The 25,806-nt window shown below is 37.5% G+C and overlaps 1 protein-coding gene across 20 annotated transcripts in view; it reads right to left on the minus strand.

Moving 5' to 3' along the window:
• Positions 1–25,806, minus strand: part of SOX6 (SRY-box transcription factor 6) — a 650,826-nt gene that overhangs the window by 72,900 nt on the left and 552,120 nt on the right. For 15 of the 20 annotated variants that reach the window (XM_066251030.1, XM_066251027.1, XM_066251026.1 and 12 more), the window contains 3 exons: positions 17,875–18,024; positions 12,166–12,391; positions 9,088–9,275 (listed from right to left, as the gene is read on the minus strand). In XM_066251030.1, the coding sequence (XP_066107127.1) occupies positions 9,088–9,275; positions 12,166–12,391; positions 17,875–18,024 (564 nt within the window). The remainder of the gene's footprint in view (positions 1–9,087; positions 9,276–12,165; positions 12,392–17,874; positions 18,025–25,806) is intronic. The other 5 variants (XM_066251031.1, XM_066251020.1, XM_066251019.1 and 2 more) reach the window with 1 other exon arrangement.

Consider the following 25,806-nt stretch of genomic DNA (forward strand, 5'->3'; position numbering starts at 1 on the left):
TAGAACGCCCACCGCACATACATCCGCCACTTCACTCCAGAAAGAATGGGCTCAGAGTGTCCCCCTGGCCACCTCAAAGGCCCTTTCAGAGGGTCCACCAGACCAAAAATATTTTCATCATACTCCTAACACATTATTTGCCCTTTTCATTCCTCTCCTTTTATGAGTGTGCAATGGAGTTTCCCAGAAGCCGCACAGCCTTGTGATCCAGCGACAGCTTGAATGTGGAAGCAGATATGAAAATCAAGCTGTCTTTCCACTTAGCCAGACATTAAAGAGATTTGGAAAAATGTAAAACAAAGCTGTTCTTTTTTTTACCATTTTTTTTTTACTTTGAAGAATATACTTAATACTCAAAAAATGTTATTTATATTAACATCTAATGGGTTTGTTATTTTCAAATAACTAAATACACATTTTAATTCTTCAGTTTTACTATATCATATGATAAATATTGATAGATATAGCCCACACAAATAAAAAACTCATTTGAGGTTCTTAATAATTTTTAAGAGTATAAAGGGGCCCTGAGATAAAAAAAATGTTGAGAAGAGGCTGATTTAGAAGCGTGAAGTGATTAGATCCAGGAAGAGTAAGGATTGGAAAGAACCTGACATATTGGGAGGTAAGGTCTATAAAATCCTCATTTTAGTAAATTTCTATACATGCTCAAACCAGCAACTCTGTGTGCAAAGATACAAACTGTAATGTATTTAGTTTTAACCCTTGCTCTGGGAGATCCTTTCACTGGGCATGGCATTTTAACTCAAGATACTTGTAAACAAAACTAAAAATCTTATAGCTGCTCTTTGCCCCATCCCTATCCCTAGGAGGTATCTTGAAAACTGTAAACCTGTATAAATTCTCACCTCTTTTTCCATTTAACATGCAGAGAGGAAAGGAACCAAACAAGTTTGTTGTTGTTTTTATGAATTAGATCTTAAACTAGTAGCTAGGCAACCAATCAAGTAGCCCTGGCAACAGAAATAAAAGGAACTTAATGATAATCTTCAGCCAGGAGCCTATACATAGCACTGCATAGTTGCCCAATGTTACTGGTTCAAATGTATACTCTAAAATTAATAATAAAACATTTTTTTCTCTAATTTTGTAGCATTTTGTTCTGTGTATACTGTTTTAGAAAACCACTATTACAAGTATAAAATAACTCTCCCTTTCAAAGAAATATGCCTGATTTACATATATCTAGGTAGACCTCTTCTCATGATTTTAGCATTTGCTTCATTAAAACTGATGTTTGACACTCAGATGTATGACTTCTTTTAGATTTTAAGTGAAATTGCCCTGTCAGTCTCACAGAGATGCAGGGAACGAATGAGATGATATAGAGAGGGAACGCTGGAATACAGGGATCTGGAGCTGGGCTTGGTTTCCTCATCTGCAGAACAAGCACAGTGTTACTACGTCCCCAAATCTGGAAAAGTTCAGGAGAGATAATATAGGTGGTAAATGTTTTTGAAATATAGAAGCAATACAAACATATTTCTTGTCATGATGTGAAAAGTATTAGATAAAGGTATTTTTAAAAAACCGACTGCTCTGCTTTGCAAATGAGGGTGTTAAAATTAGAATTTTCCCTTCACTGTAAAATATCTAAGACAGTCACACCCCTCATAGGACAAGTTGCCATTATCTTGGGAACAGGCTGACGTAGAAAGAAGCACTGCAACTAAGCATGTTAGTCTAAGGCTCCCCAGACAGACTTCTTGACTAGTCAGTACTATGGACTCCTTTGGAAACGACAAAACCTCACTACCCTGTGTGCTATATATAAGGACCTCAGCCATTCCAAACACACTTTGCTAAATAATTTGCTCACAATTCCCTTTCACTTATTGTTGTGTGGCTATATTGATCTTCTGTCTGAACTTCTCCTGCCATACAACAATGAATACCTGAATCAATTGTATAAATAACAAGGTGCTGTGGCAATTGATGTGTGAAGCAGAAGACATCCAGTATGTTTTTCATTTCCAATAAAAGGGGGCAGTATTATTATATCAGTGTAATATTGACACAATAGTCTGACTTTTTGTTGCTGCAAACTATGGGGGATGAGCAAGAATTTACACTTGTGAAAAATGAACAACTGCTTTTTTGACTAAACAGGAACAAATTTACATGGTGCCTCAGTGATTGGATTATTACTTTCCTATTTCTGTGATTGAAAAAAATATCATTTTGGCATGAGGAATGGATATGGTTATGAAAAATCAGGTTAAGTATTTTCAAAAATCATAGATTGCAATTCTGATTTTCTGGAAATATATTAAAGTATATATTAAACTAATAGGGACAACAGCTCCCTAGCATAATGATGTATTCAAATTTGAACATTATCATGTTGCTGTGGCCAGATCCTAGCAGGCAGCTAGTGTATACAAGTTAATCAAAGAATGAAAAAGAAAAATGTATACCTTGATTTTGTGAGGAGGTGCCTATTAGCCTCTAACTAACCTTATACTTTTATCTTAAGACATTTTGGCCCCAAGAAGCAGTAGGTTAACCCAATCATTATTGGAGAGTGTCAAAGAGTGAAAATTTAACAAAATTAACAACAGATTTGACAACCTGTCTAAGGTCTTAAAGAGAAAAAGGACCTACTATTAATAGAGTTATCCCCTATGTCAGATATGTACTTACACATGTTGTTCCTCAAAACAATTCTTCAAGGAAAGGATAGCGATCTCTGTTTTATAGATAGGCTCATTGAGATTCACAGAGGTTAAGTAACTTACTTATATAACAGAAGACACCCTAGGCTACTTCAAAGATTAACCCTAGAAACTGAAGTCCAGGATTAATCAACTCCAAAACCCATGCCTCTAATTCTAATACTGCTCCAGGTCTAGCCACCACTTCTGTTGCTTTGTCTATATCATTCACTTTTCTGTTTCCTGACTAGTATCTCTCCACAGCCAGAACCAGTGGACAGCGCTGCAGGGAAGAGTGTCTCACGCAGACAGAAGATGACATGCGCACAGGAAGCGAGGAGCACAATGTTTTTCTGCTTCATGGTTTTTGTTTATCTTTACCCTGACCTACTGCATCAGTGGGTTGAGATTTCCAATGTAAGTACTTTTGGACATAACAGGCTTAAAGATCTCATAGAAAATTAAGAAATTAAGCAGGTACTATTGTAGAAATAGAAATATTGTTGACTAAGAATTAGAAAAGCTGAGATTTAATTGCTGCTTGGCCATGAATCTATGATGTGACCATAGGTAAGTCATTTTCTTTCTTTAGGTCTCAGTTTTCCCATCTGTGAAGCGAAGCAACTGGACTGGACCAGATCAGATGTAATGTTCTGTACAATTCTTTCACTGGCAGTTTTAATCTCACAAATATATTTTAGAGGAGGCAGAGTGTGATAACAGTGTCCACATTAGCTCACTCTGACACCCTGTGAGGTCAAGATTTTTCTTAAGAGATTTCCCGAAGATGAGGGGGACAGCAGTTCAGGTCATATGGATATGGATGTATAATCTGCCTATTTAGGAGCAGCTCTGGGCAGTAGGCAATCAATCCACTTGCTCCTCAAGATTATTAAAATGAACCAATTCTCGAGTTGCATAATACCTATGAAGGAAAATGCTCTAACCAATCACCAAGTTAGCATTCAAACATTAAGAAGGTTAGAAAAGTTACAGAAAACACTTTAACACTAAGAAGGCCCACCCTGCCTTGCCTCTCTTCTAACTTACCTCTAAAAACATTTAAAAGCATCCTATTTAAAATTCTGCTGTGTATTGTTATGATTAAAATAATCTATTGTAGAGATCTCAAAACAACAGTTGGCAAGCAATCAGCCTATAATATAATCTAATTGCAGGTACTGAGGGATGGAGATGGCTGATGGTCTTGGTGTGGAAAGCTAAAACCCACAGCAGTAACTTAGACTTCTGCTGGCCAGACCCTCACAATCCATGCACAGAAGCTATGGCGAAATGATGGAGCATAACAGCTCCTAAGGCGCTGTTACAGTCTATTGTCCTTCCAATCTATGTATTTAACAGACCCTAAATATCTTGTGACACAGCCGACCAGAACAACTCCATTGGTGCCGTTCTGGCTGATCAAGTTCACAAAGTTTCATTTCAAAGTACCAAAATAGGGATTTACTCAATAAAGTGAAATGCACCATGAGTAGACATGTATTATTCATATGAACATATATGTGATTCCATGTGTGTTATAAAGACACAAGCACCTCTCTGCCTGTGTAGTAAATGCTGCTCATATTTATGTACAAACAAAGCATGTTTTATATACATCTAATGTTATTAACTGTCACAAAAACATTCTACAGTGGACATTGTGATGCACTGTCCAGATTCCCCCTTTTGGACTAAAAGATGTATTCCCTTAGCTGCAAAGAATGTTGTTGGTAGCTAACCCTCAGCTGTTTGGCATTGACCCAGCTGAAGAAAGTCACCTCACCCAAGGTCATTTCCCTTCCCAAAGTAGCCCTCATCTAAAAACTGGCTGACATAAGTGTATAAAAGCTTATCCCCTCCACCCAACTTGGGGCGATTATGAACGGCCACAGCAGCCTTGAAGCTTCCTATGGGATTGGCTGAGGTTTTGGTTGAGATTGCATTGCACCCAATCCTACTCTCATCCTTTCCCTTCCATTGGTGGCAGTCAGAAAGAGAACTCCCCACTAAGCCCGCTCACTGATTTCCATGTCGTCATCTGCTTCTCATATCTGTGGCACAACCCTTTGTAAAGAACGTCTAATAAGAGAGTAACCCAGTATGTTTAATGAATTATAAGGTTTTATGACAGCAACACTGTGAAAAATTCTCTGAAACTGTATTATAGGTTACAAGAACAAATTCATAAATCTAATTTATAGATCTTCGTATTTAAGAAAACCAAGATAATTCCAAAGTGGACAATTCTGAAGACAGTTAAACCTAATTTGCCACAATCTATTTTATTGATCTTATTGCACATTATATATTTACCCTCTTTGATCTCAGAAGATCTGATCCTCAGAAGAAAAAGTAGTGTCCTACAGAACCTCATAAAATTAAGATGAGTATTTTGATTATAAGACAGCCAAAGCTACCCTCACAGGACTCCTTCAATGTTCTAAATTTACTCCTCTGGCTGCCACTAACCTACTAAACAAGAATAGATTTTGATTCTAGAAACTAAACAAAAACTACAAAGCCACTAAATGTTATGTTCAAAAGAGTGCCACTATTGGTGAGGGAGATCGTGTATGTTAAAGAGAGCTTGTGAACACATCCCTGAATACAATGGATTTCTCCAGTGCTCCAAATTCAACCAGTAACGTCATCTACTGAGACGACAACTCCTTTTAACTGGGAGACCAGGGTTTTCTGGTCCTGGAGAAACCACTTCATTGCTTACCTTCAGGAGCTCAGTTATAATCAATGTCATATGTTTTAGGTCAAGTTTAAATTTATTACTATTATTTTGACTTTTAATCTAATCTCTCATGTCTCTTCCCTCTCTTCCCATGTAAAGTGGGGTGTTGTTATTTAAGAACCTCAGACTTCTTCCTCCAAAATGAATTAAGAAAAGTCAGTGACAAATACTCAAAATAAATCTGTATTTGAAGTTAATAGTGTTTAACTTTGAACTTCAACTCCAATGGCTGATACAAATTCAATGATCTTGGGTCACTGTGTCAGACAAATGGAGAGACTCACTCCTGGAAGCAGGCAAGTCCAGTGCTAATTTACTTACTGCTGGGGTTAGTGCACGTGGACTGCGAGGCTGCTACTCTCAGCCAGCTTAATACAATAAAGGGGCTTCACGAAAAGGTCGAGTTGCAGCAACAATGAGAAGTATATTTCTCATATTCCCCCAAACTAAATGGCACATAGATACAGCCTATATTAAATATTTTCTATTTTAATATTCCAAAAAAAAATTTTCTACATGCATATTTCAAAGAAATATTTTTTTCATGATATTAATCAAAGGCAAATTATTTTTCATAATTTAACAATAAGTGTGGCTATTTAACTGAAATATTTTTTTGTGAACTAAAGTTTCTAAAATGTATTGACTCTAAATATATTTTATTTAAACCAATAGTTTTTAACTAGGGGTAATTTTGTCCTTTTTCCCCCAATAGAGGACACTTGGAAATGTCTGAGGACATTTTGGTTGTCATAAAAGGGGGGAGAGCTGCTGACATCTAATGAATAGAAGACAAATTAGCATCCCCATGACAAAGAACTACCAATCCAAAGATGTCGATAATGCTGAGGTGGGCAAAACCTGATCTATTTTAATAGGTCTGACATTTCCATAGCTTTGTGTATCAACTCAGTTGGAAAGTTTACGTATGTGAGTTGGCCAGAATGCCAATATCTGAAAAATCTATTGCTTCCTTCTGCTGACCCTCCCATTATTGTGTGAGGATCTTATGCCTGTGACAAAACAGTCTATCTGTTCTACCTATTTAAAGATCACTTATGATTTAGTTTAAAAAGTAAGAACATAAGATCAGAAAGCCTCTATTCTGCACCGGGAGCTGTACTGTGTATTCACATGAGCACATGTCATTGTAACCCAGATTACTGTAACCTCATGTTACAGATGAAGGAATTGAGATTAAGAGAGGTTAATCAACTTCTAAATATCACACAGTTGGTGAATGAAACCCCAGTGACTACTATTCCAACTAAGAATATATATTTTTTAACTCATTAATACTTTCTCATATATGTAAAGAAAATTTCTGAATCACTAATGGTTGTTACTACTCAAAGAAAATTTTTGAATCATTAATGGTGGTTAATGAGGTGAGGAGGGTAATTAGCTTTTCACCATAAATCTTTCTGTATTACCAGAATTTTCAGTAAGCATATATTACTTTCATTTGAAAACTAATAAATAAAAAAGACAATTAAACAAATCACTGACATGTATCTCAAATCCAATTTTAGGATTAACCCTTGGAAAAATTATAAAGTAGGAGACAGTCCATGGTGCATATACCCATTCTCTTGTTTTTAACCCAATTTCCCACTCAGTAGCCTTGTGACAAAACATTTTTACCTAACCGTGTCCCCCAAAAAAGGATCTTAAAAAGTTATTATTAAGATGAAATATATTATTATTTCATGGTGTTCTCACTAAGCAGAAGAGTCTCTCAGGTCAAAAGATGACTCTGTGTTCATCTCTAACATCATAAAAAAGGTTTGAGGGGGAAGGTTTTTCTTGTGATCCTGACCATCTATTTAGGCAGTTCTTAAAGAAGGGCTCTGCCTCGTGAGCCCACTGCCAAGATGGAGCACTTAATAGGGAATGAGGCACCTAACTGAACAGATCCAGTGATGGCATGTGCCCAACCAGTCCCAAGGATAAAATGTTTATGGCTTAACAGGCACCAAAATACCACCATTCCCCCAGATAATCTCTCCTCTACCTTATCTGAACCTCCTGCCAAGAGACTCAATCAAAGCATGGTGTCTAATAATGATTCACTTTAAATAATACACACACACACACACACACACACACACACACACACACACACATTTAATGTTAACAGCAGTAACTCAAAGCAGTGAGGACTTCGGTCACAGCCATGCTTTGAGAGTTCCATCCTCCTCCCATCCCTTCAACCCCTTCCCAGCTGCCTATCCCCTAGCTGTCTCCTGGTGTGGCCAAAAAGTATAGATCAATCAAAAATGAGAGGTTTATTCAACATGAGCAATAGTTCTGTATCCTACCATTTGGTTAACTTGTATTCCTCCCAAAAAGAGATAATCAAGTTAAAATAAGGTCTCCCTGGATTAGGGGGGGCCCTAAATCCAATGACTGATGCCCTTCTTAGAAGAGGAAGATTTAGAGAAACAGAGGACAGCCATGTGAAGAGAGAGGCAGAAATTGGAGTGATGCAGCAACAAGCCAAGCAATAGCAAGGGTCATTCATTCACCAGATGATCAGAGTTTTTCACCCATTGTACTACAAAAGCCTCTCAACTGGTCTCCGTTTTCATTCTTAACGTCCTACAGTCCATTCTCACACATTAGACAGAATGATCTTTTTATAAATAGGTAAATCAAATCACGTCAATGCTCTAGAGTCTAGACAAAACCCAGCTCAGAGTTCCCGCCACTGAGTGAAATGCAGAGCCTTCCCTGGGCTGACAAGGTCTAACATGCTCTGTCTCACATCTTCCCCTTCTCTCGTGCCACGCTTGCCACACTGGCCTTCCCGTTTTCTGTCCTACGCTCTAAGGGCCTCTACGTTCTTGTTCCCACCGCTGCATGTTCTCCCTCCTGCTCTTCGCAGGGCCTGCCTGCATCATGACTTTATCTATCTCCACTCAGTGGCCCTTTCTCAGCGAGTCCTTACCACCCTTTCTGAAAGAGCATCCCCATAACTCCGTGAATACCCTGAACTTGCTTCTATTTTTCTTATGGTGTTTATTCTCCTCCTAACATTAATGACATTATGTTATATATTTAACATTTTGAGGGGTCATTTGTGTCCCCCCTATTAGAATGTCAGCTCCCTGACAGCAGGGATTTTTATCTGATTTGTTTGCTATTGTGTCGCCAGTGCCTAAAGCAGTCTCTATTATAAAATAAGCACATGATAAATATTTGTTGAACAACAACAACAAAAAAAATCAAGGAACACATTTTATAATCTGCTTTGTTTTATTTTCCCTCTGGCTGATAGGATGCTTAGCAATAAACTCAGTGATGAATCACAGTAATTTATTAACTTCCATCATGACTATATAGTCTTCCTTCCTCTTTCTTTTAAAATATTCAGGTATTCTATTCTTACTCTAATAACCTCACATATCCCCTTTATTGTAAGATCTCTCTAAATCTTTTGGAATGGGCCAGGAAGACACCAGCAGGCAGGTGGGCTGGGTGCCTGGTTCAGTGGGAAAGGGCGGTTTGTTTATCAGCAGTGATGCTTGAATGTGATAGAAGGAAGCCCTCAAGCTGAAAGCACAGATCTCTGGCTGCAGGTTGATGCTTGAGAGCCTGGAAAGGGCCAGATGAGAATGAGCCAAGGGTTTTGCAGAGCCAGCGAGGGAGGGAAGCAAGTTTTACCTTTTCACTCCTGCAGTTGTTCAGCCCCATATTATTCATGGAGGACAGCTTCCCGTCAACGCCATGTGGCTGTTGTTGCTGTTGCTCCCGCTGGATCTGTTCTCGCATCTTCCGAGCCTCCTGGATGGCTTTCATCACTGTGTCCTGATCCCCAAACAGGGCAGGGGAGTTGAGGCTGGACAGGATATCTGCACACACAGGATGCATTATCAGAGGTTTGTGAGGAGAAAATCTTTCAAAAATACTGCTGCTCCCCACTCCCCTGTAGAATGCTGCATTCTCCAGACAAGGGGCACGTTTGCTATTAAGAAAATCGTTCTACTGTGCGTAGAGCATAGAAAGCCTGGGCAGAGAAGCTGTGCTGTTTCTGTTGTTGTTGTTGTTTTGTTTTATTTTGTTTTGTTTTGTTTTGTTTTTTAGCTCTTGGAGGACCCCCTAGCACTCCAGTTTATCTGTGCTGTCAACCCACCTCACAGATGAAGGGTGCTCGATTCCAATTGTGTGTGTGTGTCTGTATTTTCCTGTCTGGCTCTATCCAACAATTAGCGGGAGAAGAGTGGGGAAGAAAGGGGTGGGGACAGAGATATCTGTTGAGGCTGCTCATTATATTTGGTGTGCTAATTCAGGAAAGCTGTTTCTGGCCTAGCAGAAAAAAATCTGCGAGGCTACGTGTATACTTCAGTGACATCTGTATCTGTGTGTTCACATGTCCACTGCAGGAGAGAGGGGGTGGGAAGGAACGCACCACTCACCCCGCGCCCCAATCACTGGCTGGTTAATGAAGCATTCCACTGCTCCTGCTGCCTCAGTTATTTACCAGGAGAATGACAACCCATTCCCTACTCCCAGGCCGAACACCCACTGCTCTCAGCTTCCTGTCTTTCATGGTGAGGCTGCAAAGTGGGGATGGTTTTCACATAAGCACAAAGCTTCAGAGAAAGTGATAATAAATATTTACTTTCATTATGTTCCATGCAACACAGTGGGGGAAAATTCAAAGGTAAACTGACTAATTTTCCTTTATATCTTGCATTTTACCATAGATTAAAATTAATACTTTAGAGAAGCTTTCCTAAAGAGAAAAAAAAAGCAATTACTTGCTGACTGACAGATTTTGGCTGCTGTGATCAAGTTTCACATGACCCCCTTGTTGGGATCTGGGCATGAGCACGTGTCTGTGTGCATGCGCGTGTACACATGCATGTGCATGTACCTTTGAGTTTAGAAAATATTTCCACGGCTATCTATAGAAAAAAATTAAAAGTCATTCACTTTTTAGGATATAGAAACCTGTATCTTTTGCTCTAGAGCTTTTCTGATACCAAAAAAAAAAAAATCTGTCCTATATTGTCTAGAGCAGAGGGCTGTTACTTCAGCCCACTTCTAGCTCATGAAATAAGACATATGTCCGGCTGAAGTATAAACTTTGTAAGAGCAAGGCCAGAGACATACATAGTCATCTTTGTTCCTCCCAGTGCTCAGGACAGCAAACAAATGCTTTCCCAACAAAACTCGGATATGGACTACATGAGAGCCATGTCAAGATCAAGTGTATCATTTACTTATGTTGGCTTTCTTCTCATCTCACAATTTTCAACAATTCAGTGATCACATTCACATGTTGGAACTGATTCACTTCTCTCTCCCACAGCAAAACCACTGACTTGGGCAGAAAAATCTCTGAGCCCCCGAAAGAAGCATCCTGACTCAGAATGAGAATAGGCTGGTTCCTAACGAGCAAATTTCAGTGAGGAAGATCTCCCTCTCATCATCAGAAGATACCACTTAGCCTCAGGAGAGTTCAGCAAATGTTCCAACTGTGAATTTGCAAAAACAGCACTGAGTTGTATGTGAGAGGACCTGGGTCCTAGCCTCAGCTCAGCTGGTTATAAGCTACACAGCTGTGGGCAAGTCATTTTACCTGTAAGATCCACAATTTACATACAACGAGGGTAATAACACTCTACCAACTAACTTATAAGATTATTGTGAAAAAAATCAAAATTGATGAGATAAACAAAAATGTTAAACTCTAAATGGCTACAATTTGCCTGTTATTTAATTTATTATAAGAAGGATTTCAGGCTCCAGGACTCAATAATACAAGAAGGTAATAGGGTGAAAAAATGCTAGCTCTTGTCCCTAACCCCTTTCAATTTCTGTGTCTTTATTTGGATATTAAGAGATTTATAGAGCATAGTGACAAGAAAATAACAGCCACTGACAACTGCTCTCACACTCACTGCTTCACCCACATGTGTGTGTAAGTGTGGTGCTCACTCAGTCCAGCCTTTCCACACTTGGACGTTTCAGGTACAAGACACCATGTTAGGCACTTTACATGCATTTTTCCCTTGTAATTCTCATAACAACCTACGAGGTAGGTAATAATATTCCCCTTTCAAAGATTAGGAAACTGAATTTTAAAAGATTAACTAACTTTCCCAGGATCATATAGCTAGTACGTAAAGGTTCCTGGTACGAGCCTGTCTGACCCCAAAAACTATGTTTTCCCTCCATCCTTCTGGCACGGGGGTGTGTGACTACTCCTAGAGATAGCAGGCATGATGTCCCCGAGGCTAAGAAGCCGAGGATCTTTGGGACCTATCATCTTAGATGCCAGTGTTATTTCCTATTGTGTCATTGACATGTGCCACACATAGTTGCTTTAGAGCAAACTGATAGATGAGATGTAAAATTCATATACACTTTTAAAAAATATATAAAATTGCAAAGAAATTTTGGACTTTTGGCAGGCAGCTGTGAAGCCAGGGTCCAGTTAAACCCTGAGAGGGTTCATGGTCACTGCTTCCCAGAGTTATTTTATTGGCAAAGCAGTGACCAAACACAGAAATTCCTAAATCTCTGATTTGCTAGGTCTAACTCACCATCAACTACAGAATTCATCCCAGCAGAATTTACATTGTAGCCTTTTCCAAAAGGTCTAATCACGCAAAAGACACCAAACTGGGGTATGTCTCAGGAGAACAGATTTCACTTTCTTTTTTAAATCTCAGACTAAGGAACACTTTGGGAAACAAGGATCAGTCATCATTTAATAGGTTTGCTTTCTTTTACCTAATTCATAAGTCTCTTCCTGGTGTTGACCTTTCCATTTACCTAAAGAGGATCCCCTCCCCAGGCTTCCTCCGATGGGGCTGGGGAGGCTGCTTTTTGTGGGCAGGTTGACGGGGCTGGTTTTGCTGGCTGGGAAAAGGCTCTGGGTGGGAGAGGTGGGGGACTTCACAGGCTCGGCTGTCTTGGGTCTCGAAGAGAGATTCAGCGGTTGTGCTGCCGCTTCATCCTACAAGTTTAACATAAGTAATTATTTAAAAAAAATAAAAGACAAATGAAGCACATTATCACTTACTAAGCCACAGTTATTTTACACCTCAGAGACAATGCTACATTCTCCTACAATCATAACAAAAGAAGCTAATTATCTACTTCCTTGAAGATTCATCAGAAGGGAACCTCATTAATTTCCCTGTGTTATGCTTCTATTTACATTAACTGTGTGGTTGGATCATTCTTTGTGCCAAATTAAAATCTGAATTAGCTCACATTACAGCTTAATTTCCTAATGTGTTTTCAGGGATCTCAATTAACCTAGGGCATTTACAAAGAATTATTTAAAATTTCAGCAGCTCTGTAGTGCTTTTGTGTTATTCTCTCTAGAAAGTTCCTGGAACTATAAATAGGCTCTGCAGCTAATTTTTTAATATATATTTTAAATCAAACAATTGGAAGTACTTTAAAAATGGAAACACAGAAAGCCTTCTTCTGATCTCCTGGGCCTCTGCCCAGGGAGCCGCATGCCACAGCACGGCTTCTATGTGGCTTTCTGGGTGTGGGCACTCTTCATGGTCTATATTCTGGTCTCTATTCATGTTTAAAATTAATTTTTGCAAAGAGCTAGCACACATTATAATTATGTTTTACATACCATGCTATATGCAATTTATTTTTCATGTTTAAAGTGATGTCTCCTTATGTCTTTGCTCCATATATTTACAGAATGTCTATTTTAAGATCCCTTTCCTAAACTGAGCACCGTATTCAAATATCTTGCTTGTAACTTTGGTTTAACCAGAAGCTTGAAAGCTAAGCTCTTTGCCTTTATTTTGTCTCATTTATCCTGCTATAAAACACCCGTAACAACACTTCCATCATGGTAGAAATTTACTTGTAATATGAGCATATTCATTTAAATGCTCAGTTTTAAGATCTGCATTATTGTGTTCTAAAATAAAATTGTCAGCAAATGTTAATTCCTGCTTTGCTTCTGGGAAGACATAGAGAACTTGCTCTTAATGTTATTGTTTAAAACACACAGTAGGGCTTGGAAACAGAACATTCTGCCCCTTGGCAAACCTGTGACCTCTTTGAGGCTTAATCTCTTCATCTGGAGGAAAAGAGGCCCTGATTCTGGTTGATCCAATATTAAATGGTCATTGTTTAAGAGGAAACAAAAAGGGATGCCAGAAAATACTACTCAGGAAGGAGAACAAGAAAAAATAAATACAAATAACATTTAACAGAGGAGCCATTATGTACCAAGCGCTATGCTAAACATTTTCACACCTATTAGCTCATTTCACTATCGATAAATCTATGAGTTTGGGAAGTATAATTCTACATTTTCAAAGGCAGATGCATAAGATTGGTAAGGTCACCGTCCAAAACTACACATAGAGGGGCAAAGTTTGAATTCTAGTGTTTTGGACTCCAAATCCCAGAGCCTTTACTACTACACTAACGGAGACAATAAGACATCTGATAATGTAGTGATACAATAGAGTTATTTTTTGTTTTGTTTTGTTTTGCTTTTGTCCTGTTAGGAAATAGGTAATTTGGCCCATTTATGTTGCAGTGGTCTTTTATTTACATCTAGACATAAGATAGCTTCTTAGGTAACAGAGTTATATCCATTATGAATGTCAAAATTATCCAATATGCTTAATTACAATTTACTTTCTTTAGCTCTAAACTCAAAGAATATTTAGCTGAGATATTAGTCATATCTAAATAATAGTGATTAACATGCTAGGTAGCTAGTTAGTTTTCTTGATTTTTTTTTTATTTTGGGGGTCACTGAGTTTCTTAGATATCTGACTTTAGAGTTTTCAAATTTGGAAACTTGTCAGCTATTACTTCTTCAAATACAATTTTCTGTTTCCTCATCCTCCTGATGGGGTTTCAGTTGCACATATAGGTCATTTGATATCCTACAGCACTGTCTTTTTCCTGTGTATTTCATTTTGGATACTTTCATTGTTATGTAATCAAATTCCCTAATCTTTTCTTCTGTAATAATTTTTTGTTGCTTATCTCATCAGTACTAATCCATTTCAAACACTGTGTTTTTCATTTCCAGACAGTCGGTTTAGGTCTTCCATGTCTTGCCTTATAATTCTTATGTTTTTTTCTACCTTCTTGAACATATCTAGTTTATAACATCTGGTTTTATTCAGCTTTGACTATACTCCAATTTATTTATTTTTACAATTTAATAATTACCACTTTCACAAATAATGCCACCGGGCATGGGAAGCACCTATCAACTCCCAAGTACAGAAATCTCTTTCTCATACGGCAGAGCTATTGGTCCTCACAGCCTGCCCTGGCCTGACAGAAACTCTGTGGGTGTTTTTGGGGAGCAGATCTGCTTATCTCCTCAGTTGGCTATACTTGTCTCTTATACTAGCTGTTTTTACTGTCTTATCTACAAATTCTATCACTGGTGTTATTAGGGGGACTTTTTCTATTGATTGAGTTATCTCATTATTGTTCATATTTTCTAGCTTCTATAAAAGCTTAATAATTATTGAATAGATACTACACATTGTGAATTTTACATTGTTGGGTGTCAGAGTTTGTGTATTCCTTTAAATATTTGTGAAATTTGTTCTGAAACACAGAACAATTTGATCCTTTCTAGACATACTTTGAAGCTTTGTTAGGCAAGTCTCAATCTAGGGTTAATTTAGGGATAATTTGGCTCCACTACTGAGGTAATACCCTTCTGGGGATTCTACTTGATGCTCTATAGGCCAGGAGAACTTTCCATGCTGGCTAATGAGAATACAAACCATTTTCAGTCTTTTGTGAATCTTGCAACTGTTTTGTCTACTAATCTGGTCTTTTTTCCTAACCTTAGCTAGTTTCTCACATGTATATGCTAATCAATACTCAGCTAAAGTTGGGGGGGGGGGCTTCTCTAGACCTTCCATGACCCTCTCTGTGTGCAGCTCTGTCTTCTCTGGTACTCTACCTCACCATCTCCTTCTACCCTTAGCATCTCTACACTCTGAACTCTATCTCTACTCAGGCTGCCAAACTCCATGTGTACCTCACGCCCTGCTCTATTGCCTGGATATTTCTTCTAGAGAGTAAACCAAAACAACTGTAATGCTTGCCTCACTGGTTTCTCTTTAGTTAGGGATTACTGTCCTGTACTCCTATTGTAAATGTCTGAAAACCATTGTTTTATATATTTTGCCTTGAGTTTCAGTTGGGAGAGTCAATGTGGTCCCTGTTTATCCACAGAGGTAGAAAATAGTAATCTTCATAGTTTGTTAGGATCTCTCTCACTATACAAATAGGTATTTCAGTTATAAGCCCTACTACTACCACTATCTGTATCACCATCCGATCATCATCATCACTGTGCTACCATTTATGAATACTCACTATATCCTAGAGGATGTATTATCTCTTTTTATGACCCATAATAATAACTTTCATTTTACAGAGGAGAAAGTTAAGGCTAAAAAGAGTTAAGTAACTTGCCCAAGATGACATAGCTATAAAAATGGCAGAGCTGTTACTTGAATAGAAACATCCTCACTTCTGATGTTGAAGTCAGAATTTTTATAGAGAATAAAAATTCTATGGGAAAGAAGGTATATAAAACCATTTGTGTTTATTTTCATTACCTTCAGCAAACTATGCCCTTCATGATGTGGACATATTACATTCACAGGGAAAGCAATGACTACAGACAGAAGCATGAGCTATTTTAGTGACCATAATTCTTTCAATTAGAAAATTATAAGATTGTTCTCAGAACTTCTTCAATAGTAGATTGGAGCTATTTTTAAAATTTAAAACATTTGTTTTAAGTCTTTGTTTATATATTTTTACCCCCACACACAATAAACAATCAAATACATATAAGGAATGTGTCCTTTGTTATTAACAGAAAATATAGTCAGGTCAAATTATATGGAGAACTCCCTAAGAATTTGCATGTGGTCAAGTGAGTAATAAAATTCAGTTGGCCCACAAAGCGGAATGGTAAAAGCAGATATAAACTTAAATTTAACCAGGGAACATTTTACTCATCCAGTAAAGGCTTGGTTTGGTGCAGTTCCACTTGGCCAACTCACTTACAAAATGACTTTTTCATGTTAAAATAGCTAATACTCAATACCTCAAGTCACTGATGTTTGATATGTTCATACTCTAACAACTATAATTAAACAAAGTGCCTTGGTTTGAGTTGTAGTGTTCTGACTCTTATTCACAAATAGAAACTCTTGAAACACTAAAATGTCTGTTATCATAGTTATGCTATCTTAGTGAATGTAAGCTGTGTATTGTCACATCTTGGTATTTCTAACAAGAAAGCGTAAGTGTCTGTTTCTCTGAAGAATATAAAAGCATGGGTGGCACTAAATTAATTCCTTTGGGTGGGGCACAGGCAGAACTATCTATTAATGATGTTTACTTTCGTTATCTTTGGCATTTGAGATCCATATTTTTAAAAGGCCTTTCTGAGATCTCAAAATTTTTATCTGCAAATACTAGAAAATAAAACAATTTTAGTGAGTTTATAGCATTCAGTGCTGTTTTCTTGGGTTTTAGATATTTTCCATGTGAAGATTTAATAATTGCAAATTTTCTCTCAATGTAGTACTTTGGGCACATTACAATAATACATCTGTGCTTAGCATACCCCTCTAAGCAGATAAGTCAATTATACAAAACAGTTTCTTTTTTCTCAACTATTTGATTTTGTTATTTCAATATAGGAAGGAAAGGCAATAATAAAAACCAACCAGTACCACCTATAGATACCAGCCGTGGCACAAAGTTAGACTGGATCATTAATTTCCCTTAATTACCAAGCACCTCCTGGCTGCCCCATTCTAAGACATTGAAAATCAGTGAGGAAAGGTATCTCTGTGAATGTCCTAGCCATAACTTGGGAGAGCCTGTTTATCTTATCACAGCGCATATGGCATCAAAGTATGATTATGCAATGATACTACTCCTTCCTCAGAGCCTATCTTTACAACTATTTTTGAAGGGGAGACCTTTATCATCAAACAAAACAAAGTCAGGATTAGGCTCTTTTTTATTCCCCCTTTTTTAAATCTAAAGCTTGGAGATCCTCCTTTTCTGGTACAATAAGTTGGCTCCCCACCTGTTTAAGAAACTTAGAAAGAAATGTCACAAGCCTATGACAAACACTAGTAATAAAACCATGGCCATTCATGCCAATGAACATTAAAAAATAAAAGCTAGGATCCAAAGGGGAAAAACTCTCGAGAAGTAAGTTTGCAGATTTAGGTAAAGATCTCACAATATGGCACTATTGTTATCAAAAGGGAAACACCTGTTTCTTGGTGCTCAATCATAAAATTTGCCACAAAGAGGAGCATTCTGGGAACCCTTTATGTTGCTAGGCTTCCTGCTGTTTATTCTCAACACAGCCTGGTTCACTACCTTTCTTGTGAAGCTATTTTCCAAACTGTTTCCACAATCCTGCAAAGCAAGTACCTTAACTTGAGTTACAGGGCTGGTCCCTCTCTTTTCATTTTTTATCCCAGTAGGTGAGACTGCCCCTGCTGTGTTTGGTGGCTGTGGAGTTGATGGCATCTTTGCTCCAGGTGACACCTGCATGCTGGCCAGCTGAGCGGCATAGAGCTGCTGCAAAACAGAAAAGACAAACATCTCTTTAAATGCAGCTGAAATGAAGTTTCAAAAAAAATAAAATAAAACTTACCGTATTGTTAGATAACTATTTCTCTGAAAGCCATGTAATTTCTCTTCCATTATTTTTTAAAGAGGAAATTAAGGGAGACCAAATAATGTAACAGAAAAATGTATACTGGTATAGAAGTCATTGTCCTCTCCCTGGTCCTTCTAGTAATAACTTTATGGCCCTAAACAAAGCACTTGGTGCTCTAGAACTCAAGTGTCTTCACGTGTACAAAGAGGAATTTGACTAAATGGTCTCGAATATTCCTTCTAGTGCCTAAAATCTAGATCTAGAGTTCTTTAAAAGTTGGTATGTCGATATGTGTAATTTTAATATTCATGAATAGTGAAACTAATCTACCCTTTCCAAGGGATTCCTCCAGGAACATAGTTCTTACTCAGTACTGATGGAGCCTCTGGGAATGCTGATCCTTCTGATGATCACAGTGCTGTTGTCACGATCTCTGAGGCCCAATGGAAGTCACTCTTTTTTCAAGGTCTTATTTCTAGGCAGTGTGTAACATAATTCTCAGGAGAATATAGCCAGTTTTGTGAGAGAAGTAATAATAAAGTAAAAACCAAGCGTCCTTCTCATAGTAGAGGATGTTAAATACTGCACTGTCAATTTGTTAGGTTTTGGGTGAAATTGGTAATATGTGATCTGCTAGCTGACCAGAATTCAGATACCTCAAACTTAACATGAGTTAATACATAAAAACTACATTCAAATATTTTCTTTTCTTCTTATCATCAATATTAAGCTGTTACCTTGATAATATATTCTTTTGTGTGTGTGTGACAGAGACAGTAGGAGACAGAGAGAGTGATAGACAGGGACAGACAGACAGGAAGAGAGGGATGAGAAGCATCAATTCTTCATTGTGGTGCCTTGACCAGGGGGCTACAGCAGACCTAGTGACCCCTTGCTCAAGCCATCAACCTTGGGATCAAGCTGGCCACCTCAGGGTTTTGAACCCGGGTCTTCTGTGTCCCAGTCTGATGCTCTATCCACTTGCGCCACTGTCTGGTCAGGCAATATGTTAATAATCATAATAAATAAATAGCTTCCTAGTTTCATCAACCACAGAGAAAATAGCTCAAACTTTGCTACTTTAGTATGGAAGAAAAAACAGGTGGTTTGTATGTAATTTCCAGCATTACTATCATTCAGATGGACAAATAAAAAAAATTACAGTAATTAAAAACAGACCTTTCAGCACATGTAATTAAATGAAAGCTTAATAAAGAATAATTTGCAAGAGCCAGATGTGCTTATGTCATGATTGTTGCTTTCTTTGGAACAATTTTTTCTAATATAACAAGCCTCTAAAGAAATTAAAGTTTCATAATTCTGTGTGCGCAATGACTCAGTGGCAAAAAAAATTCACAAGTCAGTCAAACTGCTAAAACTTGGGGGAGGACAGGGGATTTTTTTGTTTCCTTTTTACTCTGTTGTATCCTTTTCCTATGACATTCAGCCACATGCCTTCAAAAGGGGGCAAGTGAAGCTTCTGGAAATGTTCTTTTTGGATTAAGCCAATGAAGAAAAGTTCTGCACTAACTAGCGCAGATGGTGGAGCCCGAGAAAGTGCTGGCTCTACAGCAGTATCATGCCCAGTCTGCCCTGCTACTGAGGATTCAAGAGTCATGAGATCTCAGGGAGGCAAGTGTCCTCAGACATCATTTATGCCTTCATTTTACCTCAATAATTCACAAGATCAGAAGAAAGTCAATTTTACTCAATCTCAAATCCTTCAGGCAACTTTAGCTAGTAGGAAAGAAAAGCAGAAAAACAAGTCTTTGGAAACAAATCCATGTTTTTAAAAGACTGTCTAAATTCAGAAATTCTTCACGTTAATTATACAATACAGTTTCTTTTTAGAAATACAGTAGTGTTCATTGCATGCTCTAAAGCTTCGATAATCACTTATTTTATATTTCTTTGTAGGGGGTTGTACCTAAGAAAGGCAAAAGCCCATAAATTCTGACAGTTTTTAGAACTGTGATGCCTTGGAGTTCCTTGGGAGTTGTAATTACTCAAAGTAAGTATGGTCATAATCCATATAACTTACAGGTCTGAGTAAACTGGACAGTAGGCTACCAGAAAAGATTTAGTAGAATAAGTCTTGAAATAAAAATCAGAAAATGCAAAAATAGATACAATCATGAAAATAAAATTTTCACATTCTGTCTAATAAACTATATGATTTTAGACATAAGTAACACGCTTTCAGACTGAAGACTTCAGATCTGACTGTATAAAAAGAACCCCATTCATTAAATAGGTACAGGTTTAGAAAATAATTTTACAGCTCACCTTCTAAGCTAACATTAATTGAATATGCTTTATATGCAAGGCCCTTTGTTAGGCACTCAGGAGGATTCAGTCTTAGAATAAGCACATACCTCTGCAGGAGATGTAAGAAATAGATCCTTAACACCTGACTTGCACCTTCCGTATGATACTGATCACATTCTTTAAACCTTGTTTAGTTATACACATATATCTTATCATCGTTGATATACAGTAAGCTAATTGAAGTCCTGATCAACCTAATTATTTTTTAATGCCTAGCATCAAGAATAATGCCTTGCAAATAAAAGATAACCAATTCATATTTTCTGAATTAATATATAGTATGTAAAGTCCTGGATGTTATGATGATAGATATTTCCTTTATATAAATGAGATAACAGAAGTGGTATATGATTCACATGTACTATGTATGTACTAAATAATTTTATGATGTTGAGTTTCAAAAAAGGAAAATAAATTCAGTACAAATTAAATTATATTGTTTCACAAGAAATGATTCATTTGAAGTCATTTGTTAAAATGCTGTCCAGATAGCCGCTCAGTGACTTCTAGTCTCACCGACCTGTCAAACTTTTCTAACACAAATTACAGTGCTTCCACAGTAACTACATGGTACCACCACGTTTCCTTCTCAGTCCAGTTACTTATAAGTTTAAAGTGTCTCTAAATGCTACCGGATCTTTTTTGAAATAAGATAAAATATTAAGTTATTTAAATAAATAGTTATAGTTAGAAAAGTCCCTAATGGGCCAATGGTTTAAAAAGGAAGAAGGTTAAACTCTGATTAACTATCACTTAAGAGTTTATAAAAATGTCATTCCACGTAGAATCCTAAGATCATAGTTCATAGTCATATGATGATAATAATGAATATTCATTTCCAAACACAGTTCAAGTTTTTAAAAATCAACAATGTAGCAGAGCCTCTAACAGGCTTAGTTAGCCAAAGTCCCATAAAAATTTAAACTTTGGTGAAGACTGCTTTTGTAAATATATATTGTTCCATTTCAATTTTGAAAACTGCCCAGTGATTGTTTGCAATGTTGAATTGTTTCTTTATCCAAGATACATAAAATAAATGCAGTGCCTACATGTTAAAATGAGCCTAGCTAAATATTTTTCAAAATTATAAAATCACTCACATTTTATAGGAACACTTTCAGAAATGCTTTTACTATTTTATGGCTAAAAATATTCCACCTATTTTATGAGTCCAGTTTTAATAAAGTAGTCAGCATTAAAATTTTGGTAAGCTGAACAATGACATACTTGGCACTTACAACTGAAAGGGCCTTAACAGCTCATTTAGTCTAGTCTGACCTCCTCATTCTACTGATGAGCTGAGACCTGGAGAACAGAAGTAGCATGCCTGCGATCACTTACCTAGTACTAGCTCGCCCTCCAACACTGTCATTAAAAGTACAAATGGAAATATGATGAACCAACCTTTGCACCTTTCAAGCACATTTCCAGCATTGATGAATTTGTTCAATGACAAATCTTTTTTAAATGCTTTCTACTATATTAACAATATGCTGTGCTAAAAACTAGAGGTCCAACAATAAGCAACTCAGAAATAATCTCTTCCTTAATGGAGCTAGAAAGAGAAATGTATTAAGTAAATGCTTAGATGGTAAGTATAAATTATGGTTAAGATAAGTGCTGAGAAAGAAAAATACAGAATGTCAAGAGACCATCTAATGAGGGTATTTAACACAGTCTGGAGGATCAGAATAGCTTCTCTGAGGAAGTAACATTTAAAGTAAGAATTATCCAGGTGGAAAGGTTGATAAAGAAGGTTTAGAAAGAAGAAACACCAATTACCGTGGCTCTAAGATAGAAAAGAAGGTCATGTTTTCGAGGAACTTTAAGAGGGCCAGTGTGGCAAGACTGGAGAGTAGGTGCAGCGTGGTCTGACGAGAGGCTGGAGAGGAGCAGGGCCCGACAGGCCACAGTGATCATTTCAGACCTCATCCCCCAAACAGAAGTATCTTCAAGGAGGAATGACTTGAAACCAAAACACCAAGAAGCTTTTCTATGATTTACCACTAATTCATCGACCAGTCTTTTACATAAATATGATTAAGAGAGCCCTATGAAAATCTCACAAATCCACAAATATATACCTCTAATACTGCTTGTAGAGTTTTGTGTCCTGAGACTAGCCTTAAAGGAAAACTATCTTGCATTTGGATCCTAGCGACACTCTAAAACTAACCCTGCTTAGATTCAACACAAAACAGTAGGTCTTACCAACCAAACTCAGCCTTACGGTAAAATTCTTGAATGTCTGTCTTCGAGAACGCACACTGGTCTACGGCCAGGACCTAAGAAATGTATTGTATCAGAGTCATTTTATAAAACTATTGTATTTAGGAAGAGAGGCATGCTTTGCCCCCAAAACAGCCAAATTCATGTCAAATTATAGTGGGTGGTGTCACAATGTATCTAGTATTTACCATATCAAGAAATACACACACACACACACACATGCTTGTGTGTGTGTATATATATATATTTTTTTTCATACTTGCTTTCTATGATAAAGTCACGTAAATCTCCAATGGAGAGTGCCATAGAAAAAAAGGCACAAGGCCTTTTCTTCTCATTAACACAATTTTCACAAAACCACATAACCTGTCAGACAGCCATCCAAACATCACCCCATTCATTCATGTGATAATTCAACAAACATATTGAACACTAACTCAGGTACTATGCTAGGTAGTTTACATTTATGATTTACTTTTCAAAATAATTTTGTAAGATAGGAATTATTATCCATTTTAGAGTCAGTGTTACTTTTAAGCCCATGCACTTTTTGCTTTTGTAAATTAAAATTAAATTATTTTAAGTAAGCTATACAGTGAATCACAATGAAACCCATTTCCTGTTCCTAGCCACAAGACAAGGATCATTGTCTAAGAAGAGAGATTCTTGACTTTGCTGCTGTTCTGAGCTCTTAAATAGCAAACTGTATTTCCAGATGTCTTATAGCTACCTTTTCTAAATGGCATTTTACAATCCTCAAACGGAGACCACCAGCCACCTTGAAGGAGCAGGAGGCACAACAACTCCCTTCTCCAACTAATCTCTAAGCCATAACAGACGACACTTGAAATATCCTAGTGACCCATGTTTAATAGACTGATAAACTAAAAAGAACTATGCAGAGTAGAAGTAACAGAACTTGAAAAAATGGATACTAACAGGGGCTTTAAATTGGCTCCAGTATGCTCCAGCATATAGAAACCAACTGTAAAGAAGCAGGCACTACTTCACACACTGGATTCTCTTTGGAGTAAATTCTCCTGTGTTTTGTCATTTCAATTAGAAAGGGCATTTTTAAGTGGCCTGTCAGAATCTGGCCCAGAGAGAAAGAAAAAAAAATTCTCCCTCAAATGCAACTTGCCTGTTGGTGCATAATGAGGAAAAAAGGAGAAGGGAAAACACCATTCTATAAAAAGAGGTTCACAGATGCTACTGAAAGATTTCAACTCTTAGATTTGTATTCACCCCATTTTCTGGGGTTCTATACAACATTTGAGAACCCCAGGCCTAGCCCAGGTTAACTCAGATTCTGTTTTGTGTACCTGGCTCTACTCAGGGGGACTCTACAACTTGAAAGAAACAAACAGGGTACGGGAGGGGTACCCTTAAAGAAATATCATTATTTAAACTTGATTGATGCTGCCTTACATGACACCCCAAGACTGGCTCAGTTCTCCAGAGATATCCCGGGGTTGTTACTTTCTCAAAACAATGCAGACAACCATTCCTCTGCTTACTAGGCAAGGCAGCTACAAAGCTGGACAAGTTCGGCTGTGAGAAGGTGGAACGGAGACAGGGGTAATTAAGCAGCCTGATTTAGTGCTTGTTCAGCACAGGGAAGAAAGTGTGTCAGTAACAAGTCATTACAGACTGAAGGAGGGGTGGGAGTGAGAGCTTAAAAATAATTTGAAAGAGATCACAAATACTTTTACTTCTCATAAACCTCCAATGTCAACAAAATGATCCAGGAAATATAGCTGCGGTTTTATGGAAGGAAAGAACTGAAGTCCTTGTTTTCAGCATAGAAGGTACTTGTTTAGCTGTACCCTTAATATTTGACACCAAAGAAAATTGGCTGTAGATAGGAGGTGGGAGAGGAAGAGGGGAAGAACTACCAGCCCACATCTCATACATTGGGTTAATTTTCAAGTCAATCTCCTTGCTGCTCTTGTATATTTTTCTATCGCCATATTATTTCTCCTTCTTATTAATTTCTCTTACTCGTCATAATTCCACTCATCTTTTGAGTCTCAACTCCAAAGTCACTTTCTCCTTATATGAATCGCTTTCGCCTTATCTGACCATTGCCTTCTTTGTGTTCCCACCGTATCACGTCCTCTCTCTGTACTGTATGGAATTTCTTTTTTTTTATGTCTTTTTCTACAACCAAATTCCAACTTCCTTAAGGGGAGGACTAAGTCTTATTTGTTTTTATATTCCTAGCTCCTAATATAACGCCTGACATTTAATAGATGTTCTGTTAACACTGACCATTAAATCCCCTCCGTTTTCATTCTTGCCTCTATCTGCTTGGAATTGCTCTCATTTCTGCCCACATCCTTTCTTAGTATACCTTTCCTCACAACTTCTCCAAAAGAAACCCCAGAGATAAAGGTCATCTTTCTTTGTTTCTGTCTTTTTAAGCCTATAAGCATGTGGGTATGTAATGCACTAATTTTCTTGTAAGAAGCACCAGGTAACAAACACAATGTCAGCAGAGGAAAGAATTGTAAATATTATCTAATCCAATCCCTTTGCTTTACAGGTGAAGAAAAACTCAAGTCCAGAGAGGGAACAGTGATGTGCATAAAAATTCTGACTGGTGAGCAATAGGTAGAATAACATCTAGAACCCAGGCCCCCTGTTTTTCCTGCCCAGTGTTCACATGGACTCATTTATCCCTGTCTTCAGTTCTCTTAGGAAAGCGGCTGCAAGTAGAATTTGTACATTTTGTCAGAGCTGTTGGGTTGAACTGCAAAACATGAGACTGTTTTTCTACCATTTCTCAAGGATTTAAGAGAGAATTTTATCCAATATGTACTTGAAAAGTCATCACTGGACATCCGAGAATGATTTAGTTGTAGAATTTTATTTTGTTATTTTTTCAAAGTGTATACATTTTAAAATGCAACCATAGTAATTTGGTTAAGGTAATTATGTATAATCATGTGAAGGTTTTTCAAATTTTTTAAATTAAAGTTTCTGCAAATACATATAAAGGGCCAGAAATTTGTCTCAGGTGAAAGCAGAACTATTTCACCTCCTTGGAGATTTCCGCCCTTCGCCTTTCCACAACCACCAAAGGAAACGCGGGACAAGCATTGACTATCAGCCGCTGGGGACCCAGGACCTGGTTAATTCAT

Source organism: Saccopteryx bilineata, chromosome 1 (genome assembly GCF_036850765.1).
Source record: "Saccopteryx bilineata isolate mSacBil1 chromosome 1, mSacBil1_pri_phased_curated, whole genome shotgun sequence".
Classification (NCBI taxonomy): Eukaryota; Metazoa; Chordata; class Mammalia; order Chiroptera; family Emballonuridae; genus Saccopteryx; species Saccopteryx bilineata.